At 42.7% G+C, this 14,779-nt stretch overlaps 1 protein-coding gene and 1 long non-coding RNA gene across 2 annotated transcripts in view; one reads left to right on the top strand and one right to left on the bottom strand.

Moving 5' to 3' along the window:
• The window catches only part of LOC120977365, a 102,057-nt gene that overhangs the window by 81,069 nt on the left and 6,209 nt on the right, over nt 1-14,779 (top strand). The window lies entirely within an intron of this gene.
• The window catches only part of LOC120977361 (histo-blood group ABO system transferase-like), a 127,236-nt gene continuing 116,551 nt past the window's right edge, over nt 4,095-14,779 (bottom strand). Inside the window, exon 6 of the mRNA XM_040405286.1 lies at nt 4,095-5,083. Coding sequence (XP_040261220.1) covers nt 4,393-5,083 — 691 coding nt within the window. The 3' untranslated portion in view covers nt 4,095-4,392. The remainder of the gene's footprint in view (nt 5,084-14,779) is intronic.

The raw sequence follows: 14,779 nt of genomic DNA, 5'->3' as shown, positions 1-14,779 counted from the left end.
GACTTCCATTGTGCTTGGGTGCTCGGTTACAGTAGTTATATTCTTGTACATAGGAGCAGTATTATAGTATATTCTTGTACATAAGAGGTAGTATTAGAGTAGGTATATTTTTCTACATAGGAGCAGTATTATAGAAGTTATATTCTTGTACATCATATCAACATACTTATTAGTCTTCTCTCGCTCCTAATGTTGTAGAGGGTCAGCTCACCATCAGGCCCTCACCTACAATCTTTTCGAGGGTCAGTTCACCTAAAGGCCCTCGCATATAATGTTTTATAGGGTCAGCTCACCAGCAGGCCCTCACCTACAATCTTTTAGAGGACCAACTCACCTGCAGGCCCTCACATGTAATGTTTTAGAGGGTCAGCTCACCTGCAGGCCCTAGCATATAATGTTTTAGAGGGTCAGCTCACCAGCAGGCCCTCACCTACAATCTTTTGGAGAGTCATCTCTCCAGCAGGCCCTCACCTACAATCTTTTAGAGGGCCAGCTCACCTGCAGGCCCTCGTATGTAATGTTTTAGATGGTAAGCTCACTTGCAGGCTCTCACCTACAATTTTTTAGAGGGTCAGCTCACCTGCAGGGCCTCGCATATGTTTTAGAGAGTCAACTCACCTGCAGGCCCTTGCATATAATGTTATAGAGCAGGGGTGGCCAACCCACGGCTCTCGAGCCACATGCGGCTCTTTGCCGCTTCAAGTGCGGCTCTTGCAGTGGAGATGGGAAGCAGCTGCGCAGCCTAATAGAGAACATGGCATGTTCCGCTTTCAGCGCCTACCATGTTTTCTTCACTAGCACAGTGGAGAAGGAGGGAGTCCCTTCCTCTCCACTGTGATGCCGATGCCACCAATGGGGAGATAGCAGGGAGGAGAAGGGGAGCGGCTGTGGCCACTGCACCACCAATGAATGTAATTAACTCAAGTATAGGAAGCAGCGTGTGCCGGTGGAGGTATCACATACCCGGCCTTAATAACAGGGCATGCCATCCGCCGAACCGCGGCAATTAACCCCTCAGGTGCCGCACCTGGGGGGTTAATTGCCACGGTTCGGCGGATCGCATGCCCTTTTATTGAGGCCGGGTATTTGATACCGCCGCCGGCACACGCTGCTTCCTATAATTGAATTAATGTGTTAATTACATTCATTGGTGGCGCAGTGCCCCCCTAGTGTTATAAATTCTAACTATTGGTGGCGCAGTGCCCCCCCAAGTATTAGTATCATTGGTGGCAGTGGCCACAGGGTCCCCTCCCCCCTCTTCATTGGTGGCAGTTTCGATCGGAGCCCCAGCAGTGTAATCCTGGGGCTCCGATCTGTTACCATGGCAGCCAGGACGCTACTGAAGCCCTGGCTGCCATGGTAACACTATGCACAGAGCAGCAGGGAGAGTGTAAAGTCCTATTCAACCTAACAGAGCTCTATTAGGGTGAATAGGACAAGGGTTCTAGCCCCTAAGGGGGTTAATAGTAAATAAAAAAATAAAAAAAACAACACCAAAATACTAAAAGTTTAAATAGCTCCCTTTCCCAATTTTACATATAAAATTTACAAACAATAAAAAATAAACATATTACATATCGCTATGCCCAAAAAAGTGTAAACTACTTTGTATTTAAATATTAAAAAATATTTCATATGCGTTTAAAGCCATAACAGAAAAAAAAAATCACAACCACGCGATGTATAGCTTGTGGCTCCTGGTAGTCATAAGTTTTTTTGTTTTTTTTCTGACTCTTTGTGTCTGTAAGGTTGGCCACCCCTGTTTTAGAGGGTCAGCTCACCAGCAGGCCCTCAACTATAATGTTTTACAGGGTCAGCTCAAAAGCAGGCCCTCGTCTACAATCTTTTAGAGGGTCAGCTCACCAGCAGGCCCTCACCTACAATCTTTCAGAGGGTCAGCTCACCAGCAGGCCCTCACATATGATGTTTTTGAGAATCAGCTCACCAGCAGGCCCTCAACCATAATGTTTTACAGGGTCAGCTCAAAAGCAGGCCCTCGTCTACAATCTTTTAGAGGGTCAGCTCACCAGCAGGCCCTCACCTACAATCTTTCAGAGGGTCAGCTCACCAGCAGGCCCTCACATATGATGTTTTTGAGAATCAGCTCACCAGCAGGCCCTCAACCATAATGTTTTACAGGGTCAGCTCACCAGCAGGCCCTCACCTACAATCTTTTCGAGGGTCAGCTCACCAGCAGGCCCTCGCATATAATGTTTTAGATGGTCAGCTCATCAGCAGGCCCTCGCCCATAATGTTTTACTGGGTCAGCTCATCAGCAGGCCCTCACCTACAATCTTTTAGAGGGTCAGCTCCCCTGCAGACCCTCGCATTTAATGTTTTTGAGGGTCAGCTCACCAGCAGGCCCTCGCCCCTAAATGTTTTACAGGGTCAGCTCAACAGCAAGCCCTCGCCCATAATTTTTTTAATGGTTAGCTAAGCAGCAGGCACTCGCCCATAATTTTTTCAATGGTCATCTCAGCAGCAGGCACTCGCCCTTAAAGTTTTAGAGAGTCAGCTCTGCAGCAGATCCTCACCCCTAATGTTTTAGATGGTCAGATCTGTAGCAGGCCCTCGCCTGTAACGTTTTAGAGGGTCACCAGCAGGCCCTCGCCTGTAACGTTTTAGAGGGTCACCAGCAGGCCCTTGCTCCTAATGTTTTAGAGGGTCACCAGCAGGCCATCAATCATAATTTTTCAAGGGTGTATGATGCCCTCCTTTATGTGTAATAAAGGGTGTATTGGAGTGCCTCTTCCTTGTAATTTTTAGCAGCACTTGTACTTTATATACAAGTAAATATATAGGAAAGAATGTTTCCTAACAATTTTTCCTGTAAAATCGATTTTATCTTCGGTTTTGTGCGTATTATTGTCAGTCTGTAAAAGTGGCGTACTACTCGGACAACATCGTTCCCAGCAGCGACCTGGGAGTCCAAGATGCATCCAGACATCCTCCCCATGCTGTTCCCGAACCACTTCGGTGGTGTTTCCATCAATGTCTGACCTTTTCCTATGAACCAGACACCCTCCCCTCTTCAGAGTGGTTTAATGCTCGGGTTCTCCCATTGACTTCCCAAGGTATTCGACCGGAGCACCAGAGCACTTTGGTGCTCGATCAACACTACTTATTATCACTGCACTACAGGACAGCCCAGAGAGAGGAGCTTATTATCAATGCATTTCAAAACAGGCCAGAGGGAGGAGCTTATTATCACAGCACTACAGGACAGCCCAGAGGGAGGAGCTTTTTAGTACAGCACTACAGAAAAGCCCAGAGGGAGGAGCTTTTTATCACAGCACTACAGGACAGCCCAGAGGGAGGAGCTTTTTATCACAGCACTACAGGACAGCCCAGAGGCAGGAGCTTATTATCAATGCATTACAGAACAGGCCAGAGGGAGGAGCTTATTATCACAGCACTACAGGACAGCCCAGAGGGAGGAGCTTTTTAGTACAGCACTACAGAGCAGCCCAGAGGGAGGAGCTTATTATCAATGCATTACAGAACAGGCCAGAGGGAGGAGCTTATCACTACAGCACATTGTGCATATTTTAATCAACTTGTATAAGCCCATCAGTCCTGGAAGTAAACAGAGTTTTTAGACCTATGCCTTTAAGAACCAGACATAATGATGGGCTGGTGATTTATAGGGAGCCAGTGTCCATTAGACCACAGCACGATTGCTATTGATTGCAGTTTATGAAGGCGATACATGGCTGGGATCCATATTTTTTAACACCCTCCCCTTGCCGTGCTCATGGGGGCAGGTCCTGCAGGCTGAGTGTGCTTAAAGATGCGAGAAAACATTAAAAAGGCTGTGTATTCTCTACATTTGCCACCATAGTCATAGTGCTGGCTCAGCTTGGTTGCTGCAGTCACTTTTTGCTAGAAGATTCTTAAATGACAGCGGTGAATGCTGAGGATCGCAGCTGACCTGGGGCGCCAAATTGTAAAGGTGGACTGACCATTTTTAACCAGTTGAATGTTACTGTTTAGAGTCAGAAAACCCTTTTTTTTTGGCTCGGGCTCCTTGGTGTGGGTGATATCTCAGCATCACACTTACAAAAATTACGAGTGGCCATGCAAAAAAAATAATAATAAATGTACACAAATTTTACAAAAGAAAGTCAATATAGTAAATACAATGTCTCAATTCAGAAACTATTCTACAAGTCATCGCATGGCCATTGTAATAAGCTTCATAGGAATGGCAGCAGGATCTGTACAGGCACAATCAGTTTCAAGTATCATCCATGGGGAGTAACATGGAAGATTCTCGAGATACGAGAACTCAAGAACAAAGAGATCCAAGCTAATCTGCGGGAGGATGAGGACTATGGAAAAATTTGAGATATTGCATAAAAACCCTCAACCTCCAATCCGCTGTGTGGAGCGTCACGGGTTGTCACGTACTTTGGCATAATCCTTAGGGAAAACAATAAATCTCTTCTTCTCCACCACGGCTGGGTCTCCGTAGTAGTAGTTCCAGGAATACTCTGGAGACAGGACTTTGGTGGGTTTGTAATACAGGAAATACCTGTTGAGATAACTTTCATCATGCCAACGAGCTTCTATGTTTATGTCTTTATCGGCCAGCATGGCGTGGTGGCAATGATTGGTCAACTTGTAGATCTCTTCCACTGTGCCCCCAAAATGGGACCCCGTGTAATAGAAATCGCCCTCGTCTTCAGGGATGTAACCTGCAGACTGAGGTCGCCTTTCATTGGTGAACTCCTTGCGAGACGATGTGAAAAAACCCGGATGGATGACGCCATAAACATCACTGAGGATCTCAACCCCAACCTGGTCTTTAAACTCCATGTCCACATCTAAACACACCAGATAGTCCACCTCATTGACGAACCGATCATGGATGTAGTCTCGAATGATCTGCATCCTCCTCATGGTGATGTCCTGCCATCTTTTGTAGGCTGGGACCTCCAGAACAACCAGATTTCTCTTTTCACCCAGTGTAATGTTGGGGACGGCAGCGGGCTGGTCGGTCATTATATAATAAGTGACCCGGTGTCCAGTCATGAAAAACTTCTCAGCTGTGTCCAGAAAATGTTCAATAAACTGGGTGTATCTAAAAAAGATAACAGAAAAAATGGTCAGAAAACATGTGGTTTATAAACCAAGAAGAAAACCAATCAGTATTATAGTAGTTATATTCTTGTACATAGGAGCAGTATTATAGTAGTTATATTCTTGTACATAGGGGCAGTATTATAGCAGTTATATTCTTGTACATAGGAGCAGTATTATAATAGTTATATTCTTGTACATAGGAGCAGTATTATAGTAGTTATATTCTTGTACATAGGAGCAGTATTATAGTAGTTATATTCTTGTACATAGGAGCAGTATTATAGTAGTTATATTCTTGTACATAGGAGGCAGTATTATAGCAGTTATATTCTTGTACATAGGAGGCAGTATTATAGTAGTTATATTCCTGTACATAGAAGCAGTATTATAGTAGTTATATTCTTGTACATAGGAGCAGTATTATAGTAGTTATATTCTTGTTCATAGGAGGCAGTATTATAGTAGTTATATTATTGTACATAGGAGCAGTATTATAGTAGTTATATACTTGTACATAGGAGCAGTATTATAGTAGTTATATTCTTGTACATAGGAGCAGTATTATAGTAGTTATATTCTTGTACATAGGAGCAGTATTATAGTAGTTATATTCATGTACATAGTAGCAGTATTATAGTAGTTATATTCTTGTACATAGGAGCAGTATTATAGTAGTTATATTCTTGTACATAGGAGCAGTATTATAGTAGTTATATTCTTGTACATAGGAGCAGTATTATAGTAGTTATATTCTTGTACATAGGAGGCAGTATTATAGTAGTTATATTCTTGTACATAGGAGGCAGTATTATAGTAGTTATATTCTTGTACATAGGAGCAGTATTATGGTAGTTATATTCTTAACCATATTTCTTTTTATTGAGGTAAGAAATCAAGGCCACACGCCTACACATGACATCAGTATCATAACATTAAGAGTCAAAATAGTTATCCAGCATACAAGTCATGTGTAAACAATACCAGCGATTATCATCTTCATCAGAAAAATACATCAAAAGGAAAGAAAGGGTAAGGGGGGAGACAGTAGGGTAGGTAGGGGGGGGAAAACCAGAGAAGGGGAGGATTCCTGCTCTATCATGTAAAATTCCTATGTAACTTCCACGGGGACCATATCTTTAGGAAGCAGTGGCGTGAGTTTGTTTCCCAATGCGCCAGTTCCTCAAAGCGGTAGATTTGATCTACCTTGTCCGACCACATATTGAGATTTGGAGGGGAATCAGTTTTCCACAAAAAGGGGACCAGTAATCTAGCTGCTGTGATCAGCATTGTAGGGAGATTATTCTTGGCGGGAATTAGCGTGCTATTAGGGCACCACAGTAAGATACGTTTGGCGTCCAAGACAACTTTGGTTTTGCAAACACTATTGATCATTGATTCTATCAGCTTCCAAAACGGCTGGATCTTATGGCAGAACCACCAAATATGTGATAATGAACCAGTTTCTATGCCACACCTCCAGCACGTTTCAGGTATTTCAGGGTTCAGTTTGTGTAAGAATTCAGGAGTTTTATACCATCTACTTAGCAGCTTAAAAGAATTCTCCTGAACTCTCACACAGCGACCGAAGCCGTGAGAATGGGCCAAAACAAAGGCCCTCTCCGGTTCCATCAGGGACACAGAAAGCTCTCGTTCCCATGAAGTCACATAGCCGAGCTCCGGTGGTAAGGAGGAAAGCATTTCCTTATACATCTGGGATAGTGGTCTAAGAGGGGGCCTAGGAGCCAGGACCTTCTTCTCAAGCCAAGAAGGGGAGCCGCTACTAGCTAAGGGTCCAACGCACAACTTGGTATCCCTTTTAAAATCCGCCAGATGGAAAAAGGGAGCTGTCTTAATTTCAGGGCGGTCCATTATTAAGTCCCATTGCAAACTACCATCTGGGAGAAGGACATCCCGCAGGGACAAGCCAGCGAGCCTAGACCAAATCCCAGAGGGGCTTGACACAGAAGGATGAATATAGCTTTGCAACAATTTGAGAGGCATACATGGGTTAGGAAAGCTAAACAGCTGAGATTTGACCATTTTAGACCATTCTAGTAGCATTCCCTTCCAAACCGGGGAGGAGGCGTAATGATTGGCTGAGAAGGGCCTAACACCCCATAAAGCAAGCTGGTCTTGGTTGGTGAGCAGTACAGATTCGAGACGTGAGCAGAGGGAGCTAGATTTGCGGGTCAGGGCAGCTACACATCTACATAACTGAACAGCAGTGTAATATGACTTTACATTAGGCATCCCAAAGCCTCCGAACTTCCAATCTCTTGTAAGGACAGAATAGGCAATGCGTGGTGACTTGCCATTCCAGAGAAAGCGCGTGAACACTCGGCGGACCTCTGAAAAGTATGAGTTTGGTAGCCATATAGGTATGGCTTGCAGCAAGTATAGAAATTTGAGGAGGATGAAAGTTTTAAGATAATTCTTTCTTCCTATCCATGAAACAAACGGGAGTTTCAAATTCTGTAAATGGGTGCGAACACTTTGCAAGAGCGGCACATAGTTAAGGGAAGCTAGGTCTTGAATATTGGCCGAAACATGCGTCCCCAAAAACGTAATGTCTCTGGAGGCCCAGGCAAATGGGGTGGTACGTTTAAGATTATTGACTACAGATTGGGGGCAAGAGATATTAAGTGCCATGGATTTTCCATAATTTATTTTGAAATTGGATGCAAATCCAAAATCCTCAAAAGTGTTCAACAATTTGGGCAAGGCCTCTGTAGGGTTGGAGGTCATGACTAAAAGGTCATCCGCGAATGCTGCAGTAACATGAGTTTGTGGGCCAATCTGAAGGCCTCTAATAACCGGTTCCGATCTGATTTTACAAAAGAGTCTCCATAACCAGTACGAATAGTGCTGGAGAGAGGGGGCACCCCTGTCTTGTCCCATTGGTGATGCGAAATGAAGGGGATAATGCTCCATTGACTTTGACCATGGCAGAGGGGGCCGAATATAGGGTGTTGACGGCACTGATAAACTGGTCCAAGAGGCCAAACTTCGACAGGGTCCGCGACATAAAGAGCCAGCTGACCCTGTCGAAGGCTTTTTCCGCGTCCGTGCTCACCAGGACTAAAGGCTTAGAAGATCTCTTGGCCCAATTCACCAGATGGAGAAGCCGTACCGTGTTTTCAGACCCCTGTCTGCCATGGACAAAACCTACTTGTTCCTCATGTACAATGTCAGGAAGAACATCCTGAAGCCTGGTAGCCAAAATCTTCGCCCACCACTTCACATCATTATTAAGTAAAGATATTGGCCTATAGTTACTGCAGCATGTTGGATCCTTGTTTTCCTTATGGAGGACAGTAATGTGCGCCAATAAGGAATGAGGGGCGAGAGAACCCCCTGTCAGAAGGTAGTTGCACAAGTTCCTGAACCGTGGGATTAAAACTTCCTGAAAGGATTTATAATATGCAATGGAAAATCCATCAGGGCCGGGGCTTTTACCTGACGGGATAGACATGAGGACCTTGCGAACCTCTGAGTCAGATATAGGCTTAGTTAAAAGGGAGGCTTTGGAAGAGGATACAGAGGGAAGGTTTAGAGACTGCAAAAATTTGTCAGTGGCCTCAGATAAATCTCCGGGGGTAGTCCCATTAGGGGAGGGTATATTATATAAGGCCTCATAAAAGGCGCTAAATGCCTTGGCGACATCTGGGGTAGACTTATGTATTTTACCCTTGGAGTCTTTAATAGAGGAAACAAAGGAGTCAGAAAACTGCTTCTTGGCAATTGCCGACATCAGTCTGTTTCCTCTATCCCCATGAGCATAGGCCTTGAATCGGGAACGCAGGACCAACTTCGCAGAGGTGACATTCAATACATTTTTTAAGCTTGTTCTGGCTTCAGTTAGTTCTGCTAGGGTGCTTATAGCTCATGATTCCTTGTGGGATGATTCTAGACGGGTTATGGTCGCCAATAAGGCATCCAAGGCTTGTGTCCTTTGCTTTTTCACAAAAGCCCCCAAAGCTATAAGTTCCCCCCTCAGGACCACCTTATGGGATTCCCAAAGTATAGAAGGGGAAGGAGGTGAGTCTGGAGTATCATTAAGCATGAAAAACTCAGATATTGAGGCCTTAAGTTTACAGGCGTGCCTAGGGTCTAAAATCAGGGTATCATTGAGACGCCATAAGCGCTCCTTTCTCTGTGGTCCGGACAGGGAAAAGCTAACAATAACAGGGGCATGGTCAGATAATGTGATATTACCTATCCGGGCTCCAGAGACATTACGTATATGCGAACCAGACAGGAAAATATAATCCAGTCTGTGGAAAGACAGCTTAGCATGTGAGTAAAATGTATAATCCCGGCCATTGGGGTTCAAGGCCCGCCAAACATCCAATACTTTAAGTTTCCTCAGAGAGATTTTCAGCCTTTTCAAGAGCCTATAAGATACAGAATGTCTACCCGCCGAGGTGTCCACCGCTGGCTCCAGGGCAACATTGAAGTCGCCCCCCAATACCAGTAATCCCTCTGAGAAAGAAGATAACACAGCAAGGGTCTGAACGAGCCATGGTACTTGGCCTTTATTGGGAGCATACAAGTTGGCAAAGGTCACTGGGGACTCACCCAATAAGCCCCTTACAAAAATGTACCTGCCCTCAGGGTCTGCTGTAATAGCCGCATGTTTAAAGGGGAGGCATTTATGCACAGCTATACTAACCCCTCTACTGGCGGAGTCGTGAGTACTGTGAAACCACTGGACAAATTTCTTAGGGGGAAAGTTGGGAATTTTGCCCGTTCTGAAATGAGTCTCTTGCAAAAAAGCAACCGAGACTTTATCTTTCAGAAGGAGAGATAGTATTTGAGACCTTTTACAAGGCTCGTTCAGCCCATGTGTATTTAGTGAGGCGACTACTATAGAGGACATTTCTGCATACTGTCAGGTGAATAAATGCATAATACATCCATGGAAGTATGGAAAAGCACACAGATGATATGAGCAGGAGAAGGGAAAGGAGGTGAGGGAAACACAAAAGAACAAAAAATTAAGGAGAGAACATTAAACATGTCAAACTGACAAGTGAATATCTCAGACAAGACACCCGTCCGAGGAGGGGTTGGTACTCTACTTATCACCAGCCAAGACAGGATTGGACTGGCGAGGGGGCAAGTAAAGCACCTATGGTCTTAACAAAAGAGACCAAAAACAAAAAATGCGTCCAGCATCTTAATCCGTCCGGACATCGCCCTGCAAATGAGGATCAGAATTCGTTGTCCTAGAGGCAGCGTCCAGTAACAACAGTGAGACGACACAGATCCGTTTAAACATCATATGAGAACATTAAGCCTAAATAAGAGATAGGCCGGAAAAATAAAACATTGAAAATGTAGAAAGGCCAAGTCCGCCTTTGGTAACCTGTAGAACATGGAGGTGAGAGACAGTCATCTCCTATTCTGGGGAGGTAGAAATAGCAGCAAGGTGTGCTTACGATCATCAGGTGGGAGCTCTATCCATCCTGCCGCGTCCCGAACGATCCGACATGCCCGTGGACGCCGTCTGCCAGGCGGTCACACGAGGTGGTGCGGGAAGGGCGCCATCTTGGTCAGCCGGTAACCATGAGGGGATTTCCATCGGGGGAAAGTCCAGGGACCGCCAGACAGAATCTAGGTCAGCAGGCGAGCGCACGGTGAGTAGCTTACCATTCCTGGAGATTGCCAACCCAAAGGGGTATAACCAGCGGAAAGGGGTCGAGGTTTTCCTCAGGACTTCCAGGAGAGGCTTGAATAGGCGCCGCTTGGCCAAGGTGGATGGCGCGATGTCCTGGAACATCTGGATCGGGGTGTTTTCGTACTCCAGTACCTCCATCTCTCGTTGTCTTTTCAGGATGGCTGCGGTATCAACATAGCTCAATAAGCCACAGATTACATCACGTGACGGTTCTTGCGGTTTAGGCCTAGGGCGCAGCGCCCTGTGTATGCGTTCCACCACGATTCCCGCCGCTCTGTCAGGATCAAGCAGCATAGAGAACAATTCGCGCGCCACTCTCGGTAAGGCCTCCGCTGCAAATGACTCAGGTAGGCCGCGGATGCGGATATTGCGCCGGCGGCTACGGTTTTCTTTGTCTTCCAACTTCAGGAAGGCATCATTTAGTAAAGCCTTATGAGACGCCAGTACCTCCGACGTTTTACCTTCGTAGGTCATAATGGCCTCCTGAGTGGCTTCTAGCGCGACCACTCTCTGCCCCAGATGCTTCATGTCGTCCTTAATATCAGACAAATCTTGTTTCAGAGGCGAGAGGGCAGATTCAAGGACCCGGCGCAGGGTCCGCTCTGAGAGAGGTGCATCTCTGGGCCTCTTATCCGAGATATCGGAGCCGCTGCCTGCATCTGATAGTTCCCAGGCGTCGGAATCTTGTGCAGCAGACGTCGCCATATTGGGGCCTTTCTGCGCGGTAAACCTCGACGTTTTCCGAAGAAACTTCTCCATCTCAGGTTGTTTGGAGCGCAGTGGGGTGGACTCTGAACTTCCTCTGTTCTTTTCTCTGCCAGGTTTCCCCATAATCAAGCAAGTTGTAAGCTTAAATAGGGCAAATGAGCCGGAATGCTGGAGGAGCTCAAGCTCGTGCGGCCATTCAGCAGCGTGGCTAGGCTCCGCCCCCCTATAGTAGTTATATTCTTGTACATAGGAGCAGTATTATAGTAGTTATATTCTTGTACATAGTAGCAGTATTATAGTAGTTATATTCTTGTATATAGGAGCAGTATTATAGTAGTTATATTCTTGTACATAGGAGGCAGTATTATAGTAGTTATATTCTTGTACATAGGAGCAGTATTATAGTAGTTATTTTCTTGTACATAGGAGGCAGTATTATAGCAGTTATATTCTTGTACATAGTAGCAGTATTACAGTAGTTATATTCTTGTACATAGGAGCAGTATTATAGTTGTTATATTCTTGTACATAGGAGCAGTATTATAGTAGTTATATTCTTGTACATAGGAGCAGTATTATAGTAGTTATATTCTTGTACATGGGAGCAGTATTATAGTAGTTATATACTTGTACATAGGGGCAGTATTATAGTAGTTATATTCTTGTACATAGGAACAGTATTATAGTAGTTATATTCTTGTACATAGGAGGCAGTATTATAGTAGTTATATTCTTGTACATAGGAGCAGTATTATAGTAGTTATATTCTTGTACATGGGAGCAGTATTATAGTAGTTATATACTTGTACATAGGGGCAGTATTATAGTAGTTATATTCTTGTACATAGGAGGCAGTATTATAGTAGTTATATTCTTGTACATAGGAGGCAGTATTATAGTAGTTATATTCTTGTACATAGGAGGCAGTATTATAGTAGTTATATTCTTGTACATAGGAGGCAGTATTATAGCAGTTATATTCTTGTACATAGGAGCAGTATTATAGTAGTTATATTCTTGTACATAGGAGCAGTATTATAGTAGTTATATTCTTGTACATAGGAGGCAGTATTATAGCAGTTATATTCTTGTACATAGGAGCAGTATTATAGTAATTATATTCTTGTACATAGGAGCAGTATTATAGTAGTTATATTCTTGTACATAGGAGCAGTATTATAGTAGTTATATTCTTGTACATAGGAGCAGTATTATAGTAGTTATATTCCTGTACATAGGGGGCAGTATTATAGCAGTTATATTCTTGTACATAGGAGCAGTATTATAGTAGTTATATTCTTGTACATAGGAGCAGTATTATAGTAGTTATATTCTTGTACATAGGAGCAGTATTATAGTAGTTATATTCCTGTACATAGGAGGCAGTATTATAGCAGTTATATTCTTGGACATAGGAGCAGTATTATAGCAGTTATATTCTTGTACATAGGAGCAGTATTATAGTAGTTATATCCTTGTACATAGGAGGCAGTATTATAGTAGTTATATCCTTGTACATAGGGGGCAGTATTATAGTAGTTATATTCTTGTACATAGGAGGCAGTATTATAGTAGTTATATTCTTGTACATGGGGAGGCAGTATTATAGTAGTTATATTCTTGTACATAGGAGGCAGTACTATAATAGTTAGATTCTTGTACATAAAAGCAGTATTATAGTAGTAATATTCTTGTACATAGGAGGCAGTATTATAGTAGTTATATTATTGTACATAGGAGGCAGTATTATAGTAGTTATATTCCTGTACATAGGAGGCAGTATTATAGTAGTTATATTATTGTACATAGGAGGCAGTATTATAGTAGTTATATTCTTGTACATAGGAGCTGTATTATAGTAGATATATTCTTGTACATAGGAGGCAGTATTATAGTAGTTATATCCTTGTACATAGGGGGCAGTATTATAGTAGTTATATTCTTGTACATAGGAGGCAGTATTATAGTAGTTATATTCTTGTACATGGGGAGGCAGTATTATAGTAGTTATATTCTTGTACATAGGAGGCAGTACTATAATAGTTAGATTCTTGTACATAAAAGCAGTATTATAGTAGTTATATTCTTGTACATGGGAGGCAGTATTATAGTAGTTATATTCTTGTACATAGGAGGCAGTATTATAGTAGTTATATTATTGTACATAGGAGGCAGTATTATAGTAGTTATATTCCTGTACATAGGAGGCAGTATTATAGTAGTTATATTATTGTACATAGGAGGCAGTATTATAGTAGTTATATTCTTGTACATAGGAGCTGTATTATAGTAGATATTCTTGTACATAGGAGGCAGTATTATAGTAGTTATATTCTTGTACATAAAAGCAGTATTATAGTAGATATATTCTTGTACATAGGAGGCAGTATTATAGTAGTTATATTCTTGTACATAGGAGCAGTATTATAGTAGTTATATTCTTGTACATAGGAGGCAGTATTATAGTAGTTATATTTTTGTACATAGGAGCAGTTTTATAGTAGTTATATTCTTGAACATAGGAGCAGTATTATAGTAGTTATATTCTTGTATATAGGAGCAGTATTATAGTAGTTATATTCTTGTACATAGGAGCAGTATTATAGTAGTTATATTCTTGTACATAGGAGCAGTATTATAGTAGTTATATTCTTGTACATAGGAGCAGTATTACAGTAGTTATATTCTTGTACATAGGAGCAGTATTATAGTAGTTATATTCTTGTACATAGGAGCAGTATTATAGCAGTTATATTCTTGTACATAGGAGCAGTATTATAGTAGTTATATTCTTGTACATAGGAGCAGTATTATAGTAGTTATATTCTTGTACATAGGAGCAGTATTATAGTAGTTATATTCTTGTACATAGGAGCAGTATTATAGTAGTTATATTCTTGTACATAGGAGGCAGTATTATAGTAGTTATATTCTTTGTCAATTGTCTTTTTATTGAAAAGCATATCAAAAGAGATGTTTACATACATTGATGCACAAATCAGAGTTATTACAGACAAGTCTAAAGCGTACTTTGACAGTATAGTGCATAGTATACATATGACATATACAAAGTGCATGTCTTCAGAGCAAGGTCATCTAGAACCAACTAATTGACATTTGGTGTGTGACCTGATGTAGGTAGGTCAAACAAACATATAAAAAGGGGGGGGGAGGATGGGGGATGGGGGGGGGTGTCCTTAGAACTGGACAGATACGGTCTGAGGCTGTTAAGATAACCTTTGATGATTCCAAAGGGAGGAAGAAGGTTTAGCACCCTCCATTCTCACTAATGTGTCGTTCCTGTCT

This window comes from Bufo bufo, chromosome 8, assembly GCF_905171765.1.
Source record: "Bufo bufo chromosome 8, aBufBuf1.1, whole genome shotgun sequence".
In the NCBI taxonomy this organism is placed as follows: Eukaryota; Metazoa; Chordata; class Amphibia; order Anura; family Bufonidae; genus Bufo; species Bufo bufo.
Note: the sequence above shows the minus strand (reverse complement) of the source record. Positions and strands in the feature narration are given on the sequence as shown.